The sequence below is a fragment of the Lepisma saccharinum genome, chromosome 8 (genome assembly GCF_977018435.1).
Source record: "Lepisma saccharinum chromosome 8, izLepSacc3.1, whole genome shotgun sequence".
NCBI classification, from domain to species: Eukaryota; Metazoa; Arthropoda; class Insecta; order Zygentoma; family Lepismatidae; genus Lepisma; species Lepisma saccharinum.
In genome coordinates, this window is record NC_139236.1 from 64621910 (window position 1) to 64641583 (window position 19674).

At 41.1% G+C, this 19674-nt stretch overlaps 1 protein-coding gene across 1 annotated transcript in view; it reads right to left on the minus strand.

Annotated features, from left to right (window-relative positions):
• Nucleotides 1-2318: 2318 nt before the first annotated feature.
• Nucleotides 2319-19674, minus strand: part of LOC145991069 (uncharacterized) — a 167179-nt gene continuing 149823 nt past the window's right edge. The window contains exons 13-16 of the mRNA XM_083126790.1: nt 16064-16252; nt 14465-14560; nt 6343-6494; nt 2319-5077 (exon numbers count right to left, since the gene is read on the minus strand). Coding sequence (XP_082982916.1) covers nt 4946-5077; nt 6343-6494; nt 14465-14560; nt 16064-16252 — 569 coding nt within the window. The 3' untranslated portion in view covers nt 2319-4945. The remainder of the gene's footprint in view (nt 5078-6342; nt 6495-14464; nt 14561-16063; nt 16253-19674) is intronic.

Sequence of the window (19674 nt, forward strand, 5' to 3'; positions counted from 1 at the left end):
GAAGTGATTTGCTGTTATGATTGAATGATTCGAGTAAATATGGTATTAATATATTTACGTATTTATTATTAGTATTTTATTTCATAATATTGGACATTAACTTCACTCAGTGAGAGATTTAAGATCATCTCTCACGAGATTAAACAGACAGGACAGAGTGTGGCGTTAATTTCATTGCAATACTAGTGTTGCAGTAAATTGGAGGTTGGGAGCATGCACTTGCCAATTTTTAAAACGTTCACCAATGTAGATTTATGTTTTGCTTTTTCATGATAATATTCAATATATATCCCGTTTGGTTGGATTCTTCCTGATATCTAAGAATAGTGCAATGACATTGCAAACGTATGTTAACTTGTGCGAAGCCAGTAATACGTCAGGATGATGAAAGAAAACCTTCGTAAACACTGCTACATTAAATAAGGTGAAGTGAGCCAGAAGAGTAATAAAATTCCAGCAGCATATTTGCAATCTAAAAAACTTCTTGTTTATGTATGCGATTTTTTTTGGATGTTGCAGTCCATGCAATTTCTGTCGCATGTTGTAGTGAGATACTTTGTCGGGTGGCGATATTCGACAAAAATTGTATGTATCAATGGAACCTATTTGTTTCCATGTTCCTTCAGTTTGCCCAACAAAATGCCTTACTACGACGTCTGACAACTATCGGACGGCGCCACCCGCTCTTATCTCCTCCATCTGTCGACAGCTCCCCTTACTACTCCCATACGGACAAGAAAAAATGAAAATTCAATGCATTTTCCACATAATATTTAGAGGCTTAACCTTTACTCCTCCGATGATACCAACCATATGGTATCATCAGAGTAAGGTCGTACTGGCCCGATGATACCATACGGTATCATGGTGCTCATTACGAAATGAATGTGCTTTTTGGTGCTTCATATATCAATAATAATAGCATCAATACATAGCATGAGACTCTACACTCTCATACAAATGACACATCTCCAAGCAAGGGAAATGTGTTAAGATTTGCAGTCAAATATCACTCGGAATATATTTTGAAATATAGATCCAGGAATCTATTTCTTTCATACTCTTATGTTTGGGTGGAAACTCTGGCACAGGTCTGGAGCAAGCCTGGGAAATTCATATTGATGACCAACCTCCTCCCCCCCTCCGCAACATATCCATGCCACATTTCCGAACAGAGTTTTATTTCACATTTTGGCTCATTATTCAACTTGTATGGCACCAAAGAACATGAAACAAGTTTCATTCTCTTGAGAAATGCCCATTCTTTGAAAAGAATACTAAAGTTCGCACCTTCTTCCCAAATAGCGGGAGAAGAGAGGGTAAATTCCAGATTTCTATGTTTTTTTTCATTGAAATTCGGTAGTCGCTTCCCCCAAACCCCCTTTCCTCGGTTCGGCGTTCTGAATTGTACACCGTTGCATGCTCTGATGTTTTAGCTGCAAAACAAAACTTATCCGAAGTAGATTGCTCCCATAGTGCCCAAGTTATAACAATTTTCCTCCAAAAATGCAAATTACCTATTTTTCGTAAAAAAACCGTTTCACATTTTGGCTTATTATTCAACTTGTATGGCACCCAAGAACATGAAACATGTTTCATTCTCTTGAGAAATGTCCATTCTTTGAAAAGAATGTAGCAAACTGCACATTTTTGTTTTTTCCATTGAAATTCGGGGGTCGCACCACCCCAAAACCCCCTTCCTCGGTTCGGCGTTCTGAATTCTACACGGTTGCATGCTATTATGTTTTAGCTGCAAAACAAAACTTATCCGAAGTAGATTGCTCACTTACTGCCCGAGTAATAACAATATTCCTTCAAAAATGCAAATTACTTATTTTTCGTAAAAAATAATAATCACATTTTGGCTTATTATTCAACTTGTATGGCACCCAAGAACATAAAACATGTTTCATTCTCTTGAGAAATGTCCATTTGCACCTTCTCCCCAAAATAGCGGAAGAAAATTGGGCAAACTCCAGATTTTTGTTTTTTTCCATTGAAATTCGGGGGACGTGCCCCCAAGCCCCCTTCCTCGGTCCGGTGTTGTAAATTGTACACAGTTGCATGTGCTGATGTCTTAGCTGCAAAACAAAAGTTATCCGAAGTAGATTGCTCCCATAGTGCCAGAGTTATAACAATTTTCGTCAAAAGAGTGTTCGAAGTCAATGAAGACGAAATACCCTGACATTTCCCTGACTTTTTTTGACACCTCACATTCCCTGACTTTTCCTGGTTTTCCAGGTCTGTCGCCACCCTGATTAAAATTCATTAATTTAATATAGGGAATAGATAAATAGATACATAGCATGTTATGAATTATTATGTCTTGTATATTTCATACTAAGCTTACAAATCACAGTTCATCTTGTAAATGCAACAAAAAATATTTACATTACACAAATTCATGCACATCACCTGGTATTTTTTACACAGTATATCATTCCTACACTAATTCTAGCAATGCTTGCCTTAAACATAATTGCACCATGAAATCTTTACTACTTAAAGTATTAACAAATATATAATAAATAATGTCACTTTCAGACATTTAATTACATTTAAAATAATGACTTTTGTATATATTCATTCCAAAACTTGTAAATGTGTCAAAATCATACACTTAAATGCATTTTTAACACTGAAATGAACATTAATCTAGATATTTTCCACAGGGTTTACAGTAGATGAATAAAGGGGGTGAGGTTTGAATTATTTCTAAAATATTTGATTGAAATAATTGATATAATGGAGACGTTAAAGACAAATTTCATTAATAACAATACTGTTTCCTCGAAAAAGGCAAGTATTCAAATATTATTGAGCAATATAAATTTCTATGCAGTATTTAATTCAGAATCATTCACTGCATCATTTGCATTCGAATATGATGAATTTCAATATGACCTGGAGAAGTTCTTTTGGCTTTCATTTTCAGTAGAGCTTCTTCACCTTTCCACCAAGATAAGTGGTGTATTTAGTCTATAAATATAAAAGGTATCTGGACCCCTCCCCCCTTTCAATCAATAAATTAACTTGTTGTGGGACTATACACTGGACCTTTTTGCATTTGTAATTGCAAAATCATGTATTTTTTTTTTAAGAGTTTCACCTAATTATCTAAAACAACATAAACAGTAGAATGTTCTCATGGAGGGTAGATGGGGTTGTAACTCTCTCCTTTCTTTATCAATTTTTTTGAAAAAAAAATGTCCGATATGTGGGAAGATGGTACAATATATAAAAACTAGTAAAAAAAATAATTACACCCTCTTACAGCCCTGGGAATGTCGTCAACTAAAACCCTAGACTATGAGCAAAATTGATGTACAACAAGAGATCATATAACTCATATGCAAGAGACTTGACTACCCTCACACACTACTGTCTATCATAACAAAAAGGCAATATACAAAACCAGAATGACAAGCGAACAATTTTTCCAATACATGCCTAAAATACACATAGATCTCAAGAAGACATGGCCACATGAATACTGAATAGAAAAAATTAAGGTTGCACATGCTAGAACAACATCTGCCATCTTCACTTAATAATTAGGCCCTCTGCAGTGTTTCTCAGTCTGAATAGGAATGGGTGGATACAAGTACAATGGAACCCTAATTCTACAATCCCAGATCAGGTCTCCTCAATGACATGGTGGTTAACACTGTCACCTTGCAATCAATGGGATGCAGGTTCGATCCCCGGTGAAGGTACATTGTATAGGGCTTCGGATCCCAATTTAAACTGTAGGTCCAGTCTTGATTAGCCTAAGTGGACTTAAAAACAGTACTGGATTTGTACACTTTTCAATTTGTAAGTTTTCACGTTACTGGCTCGTGAAGAAGCCACTTATTTGGGAACACTATAAAAATCTCTGCTCACCCTGGGTCCCTTGTATGGAGTTAGATGCTCTACTAACTGGACAATCACTAACATCCGTAATTTGGTCTTCATGCTTGGTTATTCATGAAGGGGAAATCACAACAGTTCGGAAATGTTGGAAGGAATAATTAGGATTCAACAACATGTACTTTTTACATGTTTAGGCAGGTTTTCTTTTTTTTCGTGTTAACAATAACTGGAATTCTCATAAATCTGGCACATTAACACAGATCTCATACTGCCCGTTGCACAAAAAATGTTAGTTTCCTGCTTTTTTTCCATGCTAATCACTACACTGAGGATGAATGATGATTAAATGATCCAACATCACAACAGATCCAACCCATGTTCAGGCCAGGATTAGAGTTAAGAGTTTCTTTTTTTAGTCAACTTTATGCACAGCAAGGCTAATCACGACTGGACCTACAGTTTAAAGTGGGATCCGAACAACTATGTGCTTCCACAGTGTAACAAACCCCTTCCTCTCGATTACAAGTAAACGACAAGGTGAGGACTTGAGCCTGGAATATTTATGTGGAGAGATCACAGTGTATTGTGTTCTGGCAATATAGCCATCCTTCACACAACTGGAAGTGAGAAAGCACAACTATTTTGAAACATTTGGAGACAAACAAAAAACATCCCCAACTCAAACCTTGTAGGCTTACATTGCTATACAAACACAGCTGCTATGGTAATGATTGATTTGACTGGTAATGAACCAACAAGCTCATAGTGTGGCCATCGATGTTTGAGGGGTTTGAGATCTTTTTTGAGATTCAATCCTTTCAATACCAATATTTTCACAAATACAGCAGAATGGAGACAGTCTTCAATTGTATTGAAAAAGAAAAAACACATCCTTTGATTTCATTCATTACAGCATACAAGTTTTGAATGCCCAACTAAAACTAAATTCTGAAATTAGATAAGATATCACAGCATCACAAAGTTCTTAATGTACACTGTATATATGTTGCACCATAATACTTGTCAGTGTATCAAAGCTAACACAACAGGAAACTGCACTTTTTCCTCTGGCAGTTTGTTTGATTAAGTCTCATTGCTTTGGCAACATGTCCTTCCTTGGCGAGGTAGTTAATACGGTTGTGCCAGTCTTTTCACCACCACTATACAACACAAGTCTTTCTCTCTGATAGTTGGCTACCATTTCTTCTACAGAAGTAAAACTCTGTGTAAAAAGAAAATAATACTGTATTAAGGAGGAAGAAATCCAGAAGAAGGGAGATGTATAATGCTGCACACCATTCCCAGATTGCAAGGGAAAATCTCCCATCCGGTTCTGGAAAAACTGGGAAATGCCAGGAAAAATCTCATCTGGTTCTGGAAAATGCCAGGGAAAAATTCCATTTCATTCTGGATAAACTTGGAAATGCCAGGGAAAATCTCATCTGGTTCTGGAAAAACTGGTAAATGCCAGGGAAAATCTCATCTGGTTCTGGAAAAACTGGGAAATGCCAGGGAAAAATTCCATTTCATTCTGGATAAACTTGGAAATGCCAGGGAAAATCTCACCTGGTTCTGGAAAAACTGGGAAATGCCAGGGAAAAATTCCATTTCATTCTGGATAAACTTGGAAATGCCAGGGAAAATCTCATCTGGTTCTGGAAAAACTGGGAAATGCCAGGAAAAATTCCATTTCATTCTGGATAAACTTGGAAATGCCAGGAAAAATCTCATCTGGTTCTTATAAAACTGGGAAATGCCAGGGAAAAATTCCATTTCATTCTCGATAAACTTCGAAATGCCAGGGAAAATACCATTTGATTCTGGATAAACTTGGAAATGCCAAGAAAAATTTCATCTGGTTCTGGAAAAACTGGGAAATGCCAGGGAAAAAATCCATTTCATTCTGGATAAACTTGGAAATGCCAGGAAAAATCTCGTCTGGTTCTGGAAAAACTGGGAAATACCATTTCATTCTGGATAAACTTGGAAATGCCAGGGAAAATCTCATAGTTCTGGAAAATGCTAGGGAAAAGAAAATTTCATTCTGGATAAACCAAGAGTGCCAGGAAAAGATTATTTTGGAGCAGGAACACTTGGAAACTTGCAAGGAATTTCTCCAATGTTTACAATCTACTGTCCTGTACATTGTTGTAAAGCTCCTTTCAGACTTTAGCCCATTCAAATGTAAATGAGAACATGAAAAGTAAAAAGTCGGCTTAGTCCCTTTGAAAATAACTCACACTTAGAAGTAAAATTGAAATTCAAGTCTGGAAAGCGTAACCAAAGTATCAGTCTAATCACAGAATAACTTTTTTAAACCAAATCTGAGAAACATTTCCTTCACAGGACATTTTGTATGCATCGGGAGAACTACACTGTTTCTTGGCAAAAATCACATCTTATGTTTTTACTGATATTAAAGCATTTTCATTGTGCAAAACTGTAATTATTTGTCCCTGTAATATGATACTTTAGACTGGAACATACCTGCTCATTAACCTTCTCTGTTCCTAATGCATATCTTCCATCAGGACGGTGCCTCACAACAATATTGTACACCCTGTTGTTGTACCACAGAGTCAGGGTAAGTGGATTTTGAGGCTGAGAGCATGGTCGAATTACAAAGTATCCATTTTCTCCTGAAAAATAGAAAGGAAGTCATGAGAGAAACAATTTTTACACTTAGCAAATTGTTGGATGAACATATCAAAATTTGGAATTTGTGGGTTGCCTCTAACATTTATTATACATGTCAATGTGATGTGTGAAATCCATATTTTTGGCAATAGTTATATGATTTAATCATAGCCCAAAAAACTATGGAGCCGAGAAAACAGCAATTCAAAGTGTGTGCATTGTTTTGTGGGTTATGGGTTACCCAGAGAAGCCCATATGTTACCTGAATTTTTAACATAGTGTGAGCTACCATGATTGCTACTTTCAGTCTGTGTTGGCATTTTGCCATATTAATGAATTCTAAATTTACAAATATTGCAGGCTAACAATTAAGAAGTTGTGAAGTGAATATTTATTGCATCATTAGCCTTCTCATATAGAAGGTTGTTCACAATCTAAGGTAACAAGTTGCGAAGGTCTCAGTAGCGCCACAAGTAGACGTACAGAAGCTAAGCGAAATGCGGCAGTATGAGTGTTACGCACAGAGTGTACATCAGTGTGTTCGAGTGCCGTACACGTAGAATGGCGCCAAAAATCAAACCATTCTGGGAAGGGTGGATCAACGCCCTCTCTGATGCAAAATACTCACATTGTGAGAATATCAAGTAATGTAAGAGGCATGGTGGTTTCACGATCTCCAAGAAGGGCATCTCATGTGTGCTGCATAAACAAGGTAAGGCCAGGAAAGAACAGATTCCAGATGGCAAGAAACATGGACATCCACAACCAGCTAGCAGCCAGACCCCGAAGATAATTTGGAAGGTGAAGTCTCCGGTCTGAATCCAGCAATGCAAAGAGCCATTGAAGTGAAATTTGGGATCTCCGTGACAACTGTCAACACCAACATCAACCAGGATTTGAACCTGCAAAGCGGCATAAATGCAGAGTTCATAAGCTGCTGTCCTGGCACATTGCGGAACGTGCCACGAACAGCCTAACACTGCATGAACGCCACCTGGCCTGTAAAAAGTTGATGTTTCTTGTCACATTAGATGAGGCATATGTGTATCTAAGTGACTGCAGCCCAGCCTGAAAAAGGGTTTATAAGATGCTATCGGGAGACTAAGGACAGTTTTCCCCAAGGGTTTCACAGTTATCGCAGAATACACTACAATGGCAAGTTAACCATTCGTCGGGTAGCTACAAATGTGAAAATCAACTCTGCCTATTATCAGACTCGCATCCTGACTCCAAATTTTCGCACAGAAATCCCAGCTTTACATGGTACAGATTCCACTATAGTCTGGCTGCATCAGGATAAAGCTACAAGCCATACGTCTGCTTCAACCTGCCACTTCTTGGGATGAATGATATGGAGAGAGAAAAATGAGAATACATTTCATACCTTACACCAGCATCGCTGTCAAATCACCTGATTCATCGCGAATGGATTTTTGTGCATTGGGGTCATTGAAGAAGGCCCTTGGATGCAGAAGAAAATGAACCGTGGACGGTCTCTGGAAAGCTTGCCAGGAGGAGTGGTATAAACTGGATATCACTGTACTTTGCACCAGCTTGCTGCAGTGAAAACTGCGATGCAGAGCGATAGCTTGTGGCTACCACATCGAACACTGGTAGACGCATAATTTTTCATCAGTTACAGATGCTTGAATTTGTTACCATAGATTGCAAAAAAACCTTCTGTACTGTTAAAAATATTTTGTGCAAAAAATACTTCTATTCAACACTAACCCTACCAAGTAGGTCAAGTTCCATTTTTTTAAATTTTTTTTAGTGTTCCCGGATTGTTCTTACGAACTTATGAAACACAGAAACTCTATGGTAATTTCAATATATATATATATATATATATTGGATAAAAGCAAGGAGGGCCAAAAGGGCTAAGTAAAAATCAAATAAGGTAAAAGGAAACACTCACCGGACAGTAGGAAAATTCAAAATTTTCGCTAATTTATAGCATCATCGGTGTGAGAAGAAACAGAAGACGGAACCGGAAGTTGGGGTCCTGCAGAGTTGCCAGGTCCCCATTGAAGAAGAAGCGGTGCGTAGAACGAAAAAAACACTGTTTCGTCACCAGGCTCGTCGTAAACTGTGAGTGTGTAGGATGAGTTGGGAGGGAGGGCGGGAGGGTGGGTGAGGGTTGGGCATTACTGGGTGGCCTTGTTCAGGCCAGGTGGAGTGGTTGCACTCATGGCCGATATATAGGCCCTCTCCCATCTTTTGCGAACAGAGGTGTTGGCTGGTTGGGGTAGGAGGTGGATGATCGCTACCCGGAAGCAGTCGTTGAAACTGATGTTGTGGTGGTTGGTGTGGACGGTGACAGTGAAGTCCAGGTTGTGGGTGGAGGAGCGGTGGTTATTGATGCGGAGGTTGAGGGCCGTTGATGTTTCCCCCAGGTAAAAATCACCACAGATGTTGCAGGTGAGGATGTAGATGAGGTTTGAGGCATGGCAGGTCCCTTTGGGATGGAGGGTAAATTTGCCAGTGGCCGTGTGCACCTGGAGGGTGTGAGAAGTGATGAGGATGGGACAGGTCTTGCACCTGGGTCGGTTGCATTTATGGGCAGGGGGGTGTTGGATGTGTGGTGAAGGAGTGTTGTGGACCAGGATGTTTTGGAGGTTAGGGGGGCGTTTGAAAACCACCCTGGGTTTGTCGGGAAATATGTTTTTGGTTTCGGGATCACTGTGGAGAATTGGGAGAAGAGAGTGCAGTGTGTGCCTGATTTTGTTGAGGTGGGGATGATATTGGGTGATGAGTGCAGGTGGGTTGGTGGCGGCAGGTTTCTTGGTGGTAGTGGTATGTGAGGCAGCTCGTGATATTTGCTTGGTGACCAGGATGGAGGGATATCCACGGTTAACCAGGGCCTGGTGTAGGCGGAGGTTATAATTCTGGCGGGAGGTGGGTGAAGTGTTCAGGCGCTGTCCCCTGAGGGCCAGAGAGAATGGAATTGCTTTTTTGGTGTGAAACGGGTGGGAGCTGGAGAAGTGTAGGTATTGCATGTGGTTGGTGGGTTTTATGTGGATGGAGGTAGTCAGGTGTCCTCCCTCGATGTGCACGTCCACATCCAGGAAGGTGATCTGGTTGGGGGAGTGTGTCCAGGTGAATTTTAGGGAACGGAAGTGGTTAAGTTGGTCCAGGAAGGCTGACAAGGATGGTTCTCCATGTGTCCAGAGCATGAAGATGTCGTCAATGAAGCAGAGCCAGAGGAGGGGTTGGAGGGGTTGGGTAGCCAAAAACTCTTGCTCAAGTTGGCCCATGAAGAGGTTTGCATAGGATGGGGCCATTCTGGTACCCATGGCTGTACCTCGGATCTGTAGGAAATTTTGGTTTTCAAAGGTGAAGTTGTTACAAGTGAGGACAAGGTGGGCTAGGTGGGTCAGGAAGTTGGTGCTGGGGTTGTGAGGTTTGGGTCTGCTATTGAGATAGAATTCTATGGAGCGGAGGCCATGGGAGTGAGGTATGTTGATGTAGAGGGAAGTGACATCAATGGTGGCAAGGATGGTATTTGGGGGCAATGGTGGGAGGGTGCTGATTTTCTGGAGGAAGTGGTTGGTGTCACGGAGGTAGGAGGGCAGAGCTTTCACAAGAGGCTGGAGATGGGAGTCAACAAAGGCTGAGATTCGTTCTGTAGGTGAGTTATAGCTGGACACAATGGGTCTGCCAGGGTTGCCAGGTTTGTGGATTTTGGGCAATAGATAGAAGGTGGGGGTGCGGGGATTGTCGGGTATTAACATGGCGGTGGTACGAGCTGTTAGGCCTTCAGGTGGGCTGCGGGTGTGGATGAAGTCCCGGATTTTGGTGAGGTGTTCGGCGGATAGGTCAACTGTGGTGGGTTTGTAGGTGGAGGGGTCAGCCAGCTGGCGGTTGGCTTCCGCCAGGTAGTCTTGAGAGTTCAAGACCACCGTGGTGGACCCCTTGTCAGCTGGGAGGATTTTGATGTTGTGGTTGTTGCGGAGGTCTCTGAGAGCTTTCTGTTGGGGGGGATTGAGGTTAGGTTGGTTGTGAAAGTTATTTAAGAATGAGCTGTCAGAGGTGGTGGAAATGACGGCAGTGATGTATCTTTCCAAGGGGTGGTTGGTGGGGGTGGATCTTGGGAGGAGGGGGGGCTAAATTGAAGGAGGCTCGGGTGGGTTTCACTGGTAGTAGTTTGGAGTGAGGGATTTTTGGCCCAGAAATGTTGCCATCGGAGGCTGCGAGCAAATGTGTGTATGTCAAAAAGTAGGCGGAATTGGTTGGGGGGAGTTGTGGGGGAGAAGGTGAGGCCTTTGGATAAAACAGCTATTTCATCAGTGCTCAGTTTATGGCTGGATAAATTGAGTACAGTCTGGTTGTTTTTGAGTGGGTTAGGGTCATTGGTGGTCATGGATCTGGTAGGGGTGGGTTTGTGTACTCATCCTACACACTCACAGTTTACGACGAGCCTGGTGACGAAACAGTGTTTTTTTCGTTCTACGCACCGCTTCTTCTTCAATGGGGACCTGGCAAATCTGCAGGACCCCAACTTCCGGTTCCGTCTTCTGTTTCTTCTCACACCGATGATGCTATAAATTAGCGAAAATTTTGAATTTTCCTACTGTCCGGTGAGTGTTTCCTTTTACCTTATTTGATTTTTACTTAGCCCTTTTGGCCCTCCTTGCTTTTATCCATTATTATCCACTTTTGGTATGAATCCTTTCACGTATAACTCCTATCAACTGAACCGCCTGCGATCTCTTATTGTTTCCTACACCAAAGCTACGTCCCATGCACGCTTCCTGCACTCATGTTTGATATTAGGCCTAACACCCAAAAGTCTCACACCCAAACTGCCGTTTTCTGCCATGCCCCCAAGCATAAAACCCACGATTTTCCCACTAGCGAGAAATTTCGCTATTGAACTGACCCACGCCATGTACCGATCCCAGCTAAATCGCGCCCGAGAACTGTCCATTTCTATTCAATCCCTTACCAAAATCCTGTTGCTGACCCCAGGTAACCACCATCACAAAATAGACTCCTTCTGGCACACCGCCCATTCCATTGCCAGTGATCTTAACACTAAACACCTCCAAAAACTCTCCAATCTCTGCCGTCAAGCTTTTCAGACTGGCTGCACCCTTCCCCTTCCACTGCCGCCCAATTTCAGTCCCACACCAACATGCCCGCTATTACCCGACCCCCCTCTACCATTGCCCACCCCTCCCACACCACCACAGACCCCCCTGAAAACCAAAACTGCACTCCCATACATCGCACCTTGGGAAACAACCAGTCCACGGACAAACCCACCCCTACCAGATCCATGACCACCAATGACCCTAACCCACTCAAAAACAACCAGACTGTACTCAATTTATCCAGCCATAAACTGAGCACTGATGAAATAGCTGTTTTATCCAAAGGCCTCACCTTCTCCCCCACAACTCCCCCCAACCAATTCCGCCTACTTTTTGACATACACACATTTGCTCGCAGCCTCCGATGGCAACATTTCTGGGCCAAAAATCCCTCACTCCAAACTACTACCAGTGAAACCCACCCGAGCCTCCTTCAATTTAGCCCCCCCTCCTCCCAAGATCCACCCCCACCAACCACCCCTTGGAAAGATACATCACTGCCGTCATTTCCACCACCTCTGACAGCTCATTCTTAAATAACTTTCACAACCAACCTAACCTCAATCCCCCCCAACAGAAAGCTCTCAGAGACCTCCGCAACAACCACAACATCAAAATCCTCCCAGCTGACAAGGGGTCCACCACGGTGGTCTTGAACTCTCAAGACTACCTGGCGGAAGCCAACCGCCAGCTGGCTGACCCCTCCACCTACAAACCCACCACAGTTGACCTATCCGCCGAACACCTCACCAAAATCCGGGACTTCATCCACACCCGCAGCCCACCTGAAGGCCTAACAGCTCGTACCACCGCCATGTTAATACCCGACAATCCCCGCACCCCCACCTTCTATCTATTGCCCAAAATCCACAAACCTGGCAACCCTGGCAGACCCATTGTGTCCAGCTATAACTCACCTACAGAACGAATCTCAGCCTTTGTTGACTCCCATCTCCAGCCTCTTGTGAAAGCTCTGCCCTCCTACCTCCGTGACACCAACCACTTCCTCCAGAAAATCAGCACCCTCCCACCATTGCCCCCAAATACCATCCTTGCCACCATTGATGTCACTTCCCTCTACATCAACATACCTCACTCCCATGGCCTCCGCTCCATAGAATTCTATCTCAATAGCAGACCCAAACCTCACAACCCCAGCACCAACTTCCTGACCCACCTAGCCCACCTTGTCCTCACTTGTAACAACTTCACCTTTGAAAACCAAAATTTCCTACAGATCCGAGGTACAGCCATGGGTACCAGAATGGCCCCATCCTATGCAAACCTCTTCATGGGCCAACTTGAGCAAGAGTTTTTGGCTACCCAACCCCTCCAACCCCTCCTCTGGCTCTGCTTCATTGACGACATCTTCATGCTCTGGACACATGGAGAACCATCCTTGTCAGCCTTCCTGGACCAACTTAACCACTTCCGTTCCCTAAAATTCACCTGGACACACTCCCCCAACCAGATCACCTTCCTGGATGTGGACGTGCACATCGAGGGAGGACACCTGACTACCTCCATCCACATAAAACCCACCAACCACATGCAATACCTACACTTCTCCAGCTCCCACCCGTTTCACACCAAAAAAGCAATTCCATTCTCTCTGGCCCTCAGGGGACAGCGCCTGAACACTTCACCCACCTCCCGCCAGAATTATAACCTCCGCCTACACCAGGCCCTGGTTAACCGTGGATATCCCTCCATCCTGGTCACCAAGCAAATATCACGAGCTGCCTCACATACCACTACCACCAAGAAACCTGCCGCCACCAACCCACCTGCACTCATCACCCAATATCATCCCCACCTCAACAAAATCAGGCACACACTGCACTCTCTTCTCCCAATTCTCCACAGTGATCCCGAAACCAAAAACATATTTCCCGACAAACCCAGGGTGGTTTTCAAACGCCCCCCTAACCTCCAAAACATCCTGGTCCACAACACTCCTTCACCACACATCCAACACCCCCCTGCCCATAAATGCAACCGACCCAGGTGCAAGACCTGTCCCATCCTCATCACTTCTCACACCCTCCAGGTGCACACGGCCACTGGCAAATTTACCCTCCATCCCAAAGGGACCTGCCATGCCTCAAACCTCATCTACATCCTCACCTGCAACATCTGTGGTGATTTTTACCTGGGGGAAACATCAACGGCCCTCAACCTCCGCATCAATAACCACCGCTCCTCCACCCACAACCTGGACTTCACTGTCACCGTCCACACCAACCACCACAACATCAGTTTCAACGACTGCTTCCGGGTAGCGATCATCCACCTCCTACCCCAACCAGCCAACACCTCTGTTCGCAAAAGATGGGAGAGGGCCTATATATCGGCCATGAGTGCAACCACTCCACCTGGCCTGAACAAGGCCACCCAGTAATGCCCAACCCTCACCCACCCTCCCGCCCTCCCTCCCAACTCATCCTACACACTCACAGTTTACGACGAGCCTGGTGACGAAACAGTGTTTTTTTCGTTCTACGCACCGCTTCTTCTTCAATGGGGACCTGGCAACTCTGCAGGACCCCAACTTCCGGTTCCGTCTTCTGTTTCTTCTCACACCGATGATGCTATAAATTAGCGAAAATTTTGAATTTTCCTACTGTCCGGTGAGTGTTTCCTTTTATATATATATATATATATATATATATTCCCCCACTTTTGCTAATTTTGGAAAAGTAACTAAAAATCTATCTGAAAAAAAAAATGATAGGTAACATCTTACAAAATATACAGATGTACTTCCTACCCAGGATAGGAACCTATGGCCTCTGGATTTCAACTCTACAGTCCTAACTACTAGGTTTTCATAGAAGCCAATGAGTTCAAAGAATCAAAGATAAACAAATTCTTACCATTCCTAACCATGTCTTCTGCTTGTTTCCTTTCTACATTATGGTACCATGGCATATTTAAGTACCCATTTGTTGAAGGTCTGGTAGCACCAATACCTAGAAAATGAAATTTCCAAAAAATTTAGTAGGTACAAAATGAGAGAAAATCATATTTTATTTTACACTAACTCACTTACTACATATAAAAGTAGCCCTGACAGTATAAAAGTCAAACTAAGCTTTGAGAGTTTAAAATTATTAATATAGAAAAGAGGTAGAACTGGATTTCAAGACATGAAATTTTTGTGTATAAACTTAAAATATTTTGATGTAGGTTCTATATTACTCATTTTGATCAATTGCATTTGTATTTGTAATTTCTGAAATTGAAAATTTTGGGTATTTTTACTATAATTTTATCATTTCTGGATTCCTCAACACTATTATTCTGCATACACAAGGTCTGTGTGGAAAGTTCGAACTTTTCAAGTACAAGTAGTTTTATAAGTTTATAAGTTTTTATAAGTTTGGTGCATAAACTCAGCATTTCTGCCATGAAAGGAATGCTTCTTTTGAGATGCTGCACATCTGCTCTAGCGCATCTTCCTTAATGGTGTCAATGGATTCAAAATGGTGAGAGCAGATTTTAATTTGGGGAATAAGTGGCATCGAGTTCTTGGCCAAAAACTCATGTCTGCTTTTAATCCTGTGATAGCAACAGTGGCACAAATTTTTCCGTGAGGTAGCATGTTTCCAAAGTGTCAGTGACCAGAATCTCATTACACAGTTTTTCAGATGTTAACCACTTCAGTTACTTCACGAATCCCATTAATTTTCTCCACAGTTTCTTCCAATGAAGCAAAGCCAGTCCAGTTCATCAAGGTTGTTCTTTATGAAGGCCTGATTATAATCCAACAACTGCATCATCAGAAAAGTAATTTGTAACAGACTCTTTGAAGTGAAACTTCCTTTATCATTATGTCGATGTTACAAAATATTCTTTGCAATTAATGTGCCATTTTCTCAGTAATGGCTAACCATTTACATGTCACTATATAGTAGTATAAAATCACTTTTTGAATTTGATGGACTTCCTGGACGAGCATCAACAGAAGTACAGGCTTCTTTCAAAAGTTTCCACAACTTGTACATTGCAGTCTTCCCTAAAGATAAAGATATTGAAAAAGATTTTCCAAGTTTCACACAGAATTTCAAACAAATTCGCTGCTCCTCCGACTCGATCATTTCAGCCTCAAAGAACGTAATAAAACAAGAAATGAGAATATACACAAAGCTTGCTGCTAGGGGGCTGTCCAAGATGCATTCAGATTAAAGTATCGGTTGATGCTTAATTTAAAAAGTTTGCAAAGTTTCCGGACAGACCTTGTACATGTCAATGCAATCTGAGTTAACATACAGTATGACACCATCAACTATAAAAACTTCATTCATAAAATAAATTGGTATTAATTTTATATACTCTCGAGAGATTAATATAGCTGCAGAACCATTGATTTCAACCAACACTGCCGAAGAGAGAGGAATAAGCGAAAATTTGCAGTTTAAGAAGAGAAGCAAAAGGGGACTGTCTTATTGAATATTGTATAGAAAAGTATTTACCATTATTGTTATTAATCCTCACATTGTGTGAAGAAAGTACTATGCCTTCGGGGGTTGGAGGTAGTGGCCTCTGAATAGGTGGCACTGCTGGAGGTCTTTGGTCCACAGGTGGTGGAATCGGTGGTTTGGCAGCGGCAGGTGGGACTGGCGGGGGAACAACTTTCTTTAGCTCTGGAGTTGGTGTCCTCTCTGCAATATAATAGGAAGCATATCAGTTATAAATATATACTACTGCAATTTTTATCTAATACATGTAGCAATGAAGACAAACTTTTCCAGGCCGACAGTAGCTATAATATAATGAATTTCCATAGTGAAATATTCTAATTACATGCACAGGTTTGAAACAAAAAGGAGCACTGCCAACAAATAAAATATATTAGTATGTGATGATAATAATAACATGAAACGCATATCATGAATATAGCATGAGACCCTACAATGGTATACAAATGTCTCTCAGAGCACCATAAAATATTAAGATTTGCAGTCAAAGCAAAACTAAGAACTTAAGTTTGAAATATAGATTCAGGAATCGATTGCTTTATTTCGAGTACACAGTTACTATTTTTAAAAAAATCAAAATGTACATAAGTGCACGAGGGCAAAAACTGTATAAGACAATAAATCAATTCACGCAGGCCCTGTTTGAGGTTTATTTACAAAAACGCATGTAAAGGCATTCAATTATATATGAAAACCCAAAACTTATCGCTACTAAATCTTGACAACAGTTACTCAGTTCTTGTACGGGGGAAAAAAAAATAATCGAAGAATACAACAAAAAAGAGCAAAAAGTGATGCATTTCAGCTTTGGGATTATAGACCAGGAGTTGAAACAGTTCTCGAGATAACAAAAGTGAAGTAAGCAGTGCACTTTCACAAAAAATAAGAACTACGCAAGCTAGATATATTTTTAACGTAAAATGCAATATAAATATGCACTACCTGAAACCCATGAATAGCTGCATCTACGACCCTACATAATCAAAAAATAATTGAGCAGATTTCAGGTATGACGTCTTCACTGGCATGAACAAATAGCCCTCTACTATAGAATACAGCGTGTCCCAAGATGATAATCGAAGTTTCATAGTCGTGTAATTTCCCTCATATGTGGGGTACAAGGACAAGGCTTATGTGGAAGTAAACAACTCAAAAAGTTCATCGGGAGATGCAGCGATGACAAAGCAAAATAATAAAAATATTGCTTTTAAAATATTTTACGAAAAGTAAAAAATAAGTCAGAATATTCACATATTTGAGCGAAATTAGTCAAGTGACAGCATGTAACAGCTAGAAATACGCAAGAGATTTGCTAGTTTAGCACATCGAAAGGACAGCCCAGTCCTATCTCCCGTGCCAACCGTCCCGCTACATTTCCTGTTGAGTGCAATGATATCACGCGGGCCACGTCAATGCAGCGGGTCTGCGAATCCAAGGTCTTTCGACCACTCTTCCCCCGCTCTTGAAGGTCTGGTCATCATAAGACATTTTCTTCACCCCCTTGTTTACAAACACGGCAGAGTTTCTGACTCATCAAGATGAAACTTTCTCAGAATGTCCAGCACTGTAAAGCATGGAACGGTCTTGTTTTTAAGATAAAAACACATATTGAAGAGCATCGCAACGTGATTTACACAGAATGCATGAAAGTAATGGTGCATAGAAAAAAATATAAGCAAGCAAAGCATACATTTCCCCACGGTTAGTGCTAGAAAAAAGTGGGAAAAAAGCAGTTCTGGATCAATCGTATTTCCTTCATACTATTTCTCCTTTTATTTATTTTTTATTCTGGGGTTCCAATATCGATTTTGGAAAAAAAATGTTCTTGCTTTACAAAACAAGATACTTGATGTTGTTGTGTGTTTACTATGCTTACAAATGACAAGGCTGATCAAGATTTTTCTTCTCGAGGTGACAGACATGAACAAATCCTTCACACCAGGGATGGCCAAAAATATCAGGATTCCGGAAAATTTAAAATTCGATTCTGAAATTTTACTATCCGGATTTCGGAGAGAGGGTTTAACAATTTTTCTATTTTTTTCGGATAGAATTTATTAAGAAAGTTTTGTCTTCCTTATTCTACTATCATATACTTCGTAGAAAAAATTGATTTGGACATCTCTACTTCACACGTCATGTACGAACACCGTTGTCATAATTATCAATGTAGAAATCACCCCCCCCCCCCCCCAGTTGAAAGATTGACCCTGACGTTTGGCAAGTTTTGCGATGACTACGTAAAAATGCCACGCTTCACCACTGAGTGTACCTTATTAAAAATATTCAATATGAGCACCTTTTGTGACACGGCATACATCCATCTGGTAGTCCAATTCTTTCCAAACACGGGTCAGAATGTCTCGAGTGATATATCGAACAGCTGCAACAATACTGTTTCTCAAGCGTGGCAAGTCGGCAGGTGCGGTGATATGTACATTTTATCTTTCATATAGCCCCACAATGTCTGTAGGTGTACGGTCAGGGGATCGTGGAGGCCCCCCGCAAAAGAACTTCTCCACGGGAGTCGCCATCATGTAATACATCTACGCCACTATGGCTGGGGGGTCTCCCTTATCCCACAACACTTCTGCAACCTTGCGTTCTGACATCACCAGAGGCTATTATATTTAATTAAACTAATATTAATTAAATGTGTAAATTAATTCGGTATTATTATTATTATTATTATATGAATACGTAAAAAGATGTTATAAGAACAGATGTAAACCAAACACACATTCATTTTCTAGCTTATGTGTAGTTAAGATCGGCAAAATTTGTATAAAAACAACTGTTCTGTCAAGAAAAAAGAAAATTAATGTCAAATAGATAAAGAAATGAATATCTATTGAATAACAAAAAAGGAGTTACATCCAGTTGACGAAAAGTAAGTTCCTCATTAATATTTATGGATATTACCATAAGCAGTAGTGTGCAAATATTTGGTAATATCATTTACATCACAAAGCCATATTATCCCAATTCCTTTCCTTCCAATGCGTTCGGCAGAAATAAACATCGATTACATACGAAATGCTAAAACAATTATATTTTCATTATCTAATTTTAGTACTTTGGTAAGTCCCCATACAGCACCAATCTCCCAGGGATATCCATTAGATATCCACAATGTCCAGATCAGATCCATGGATATTATGGATATCCATTGGACGTCCATTAGATATCCATTTGTGGATATCAAATTCTGTATACCATTGGGACGTCTATTGGATATCTGAAACTCGACCAATTCTTGATATCTAATACCCAGCCTAAACGTGTGTAGAACTGGCTGTCAGAATCATTGTCCAATTCCGAATATCCAATACGCCGCCAGATCTCTTCCAAAACTGGATATCCAAAACATATCCCGATCTTGTCCAAAACGGGATATTCAAAACACATCCAATTCTGGATATCTAATACGTATCTAGAACTGATCCAGAACTTGTTATCCAACAATGAACATAAATAGGATGTGTTTCGAATATTAGAAAATGGTCATAGTATTCCCATTGTGTATACTTTCTCATACTTTATCTTGGAAGTGATCCGGAAATGTCCAAAACATATCCATTTCTGGATATCATGAATGCGGACAA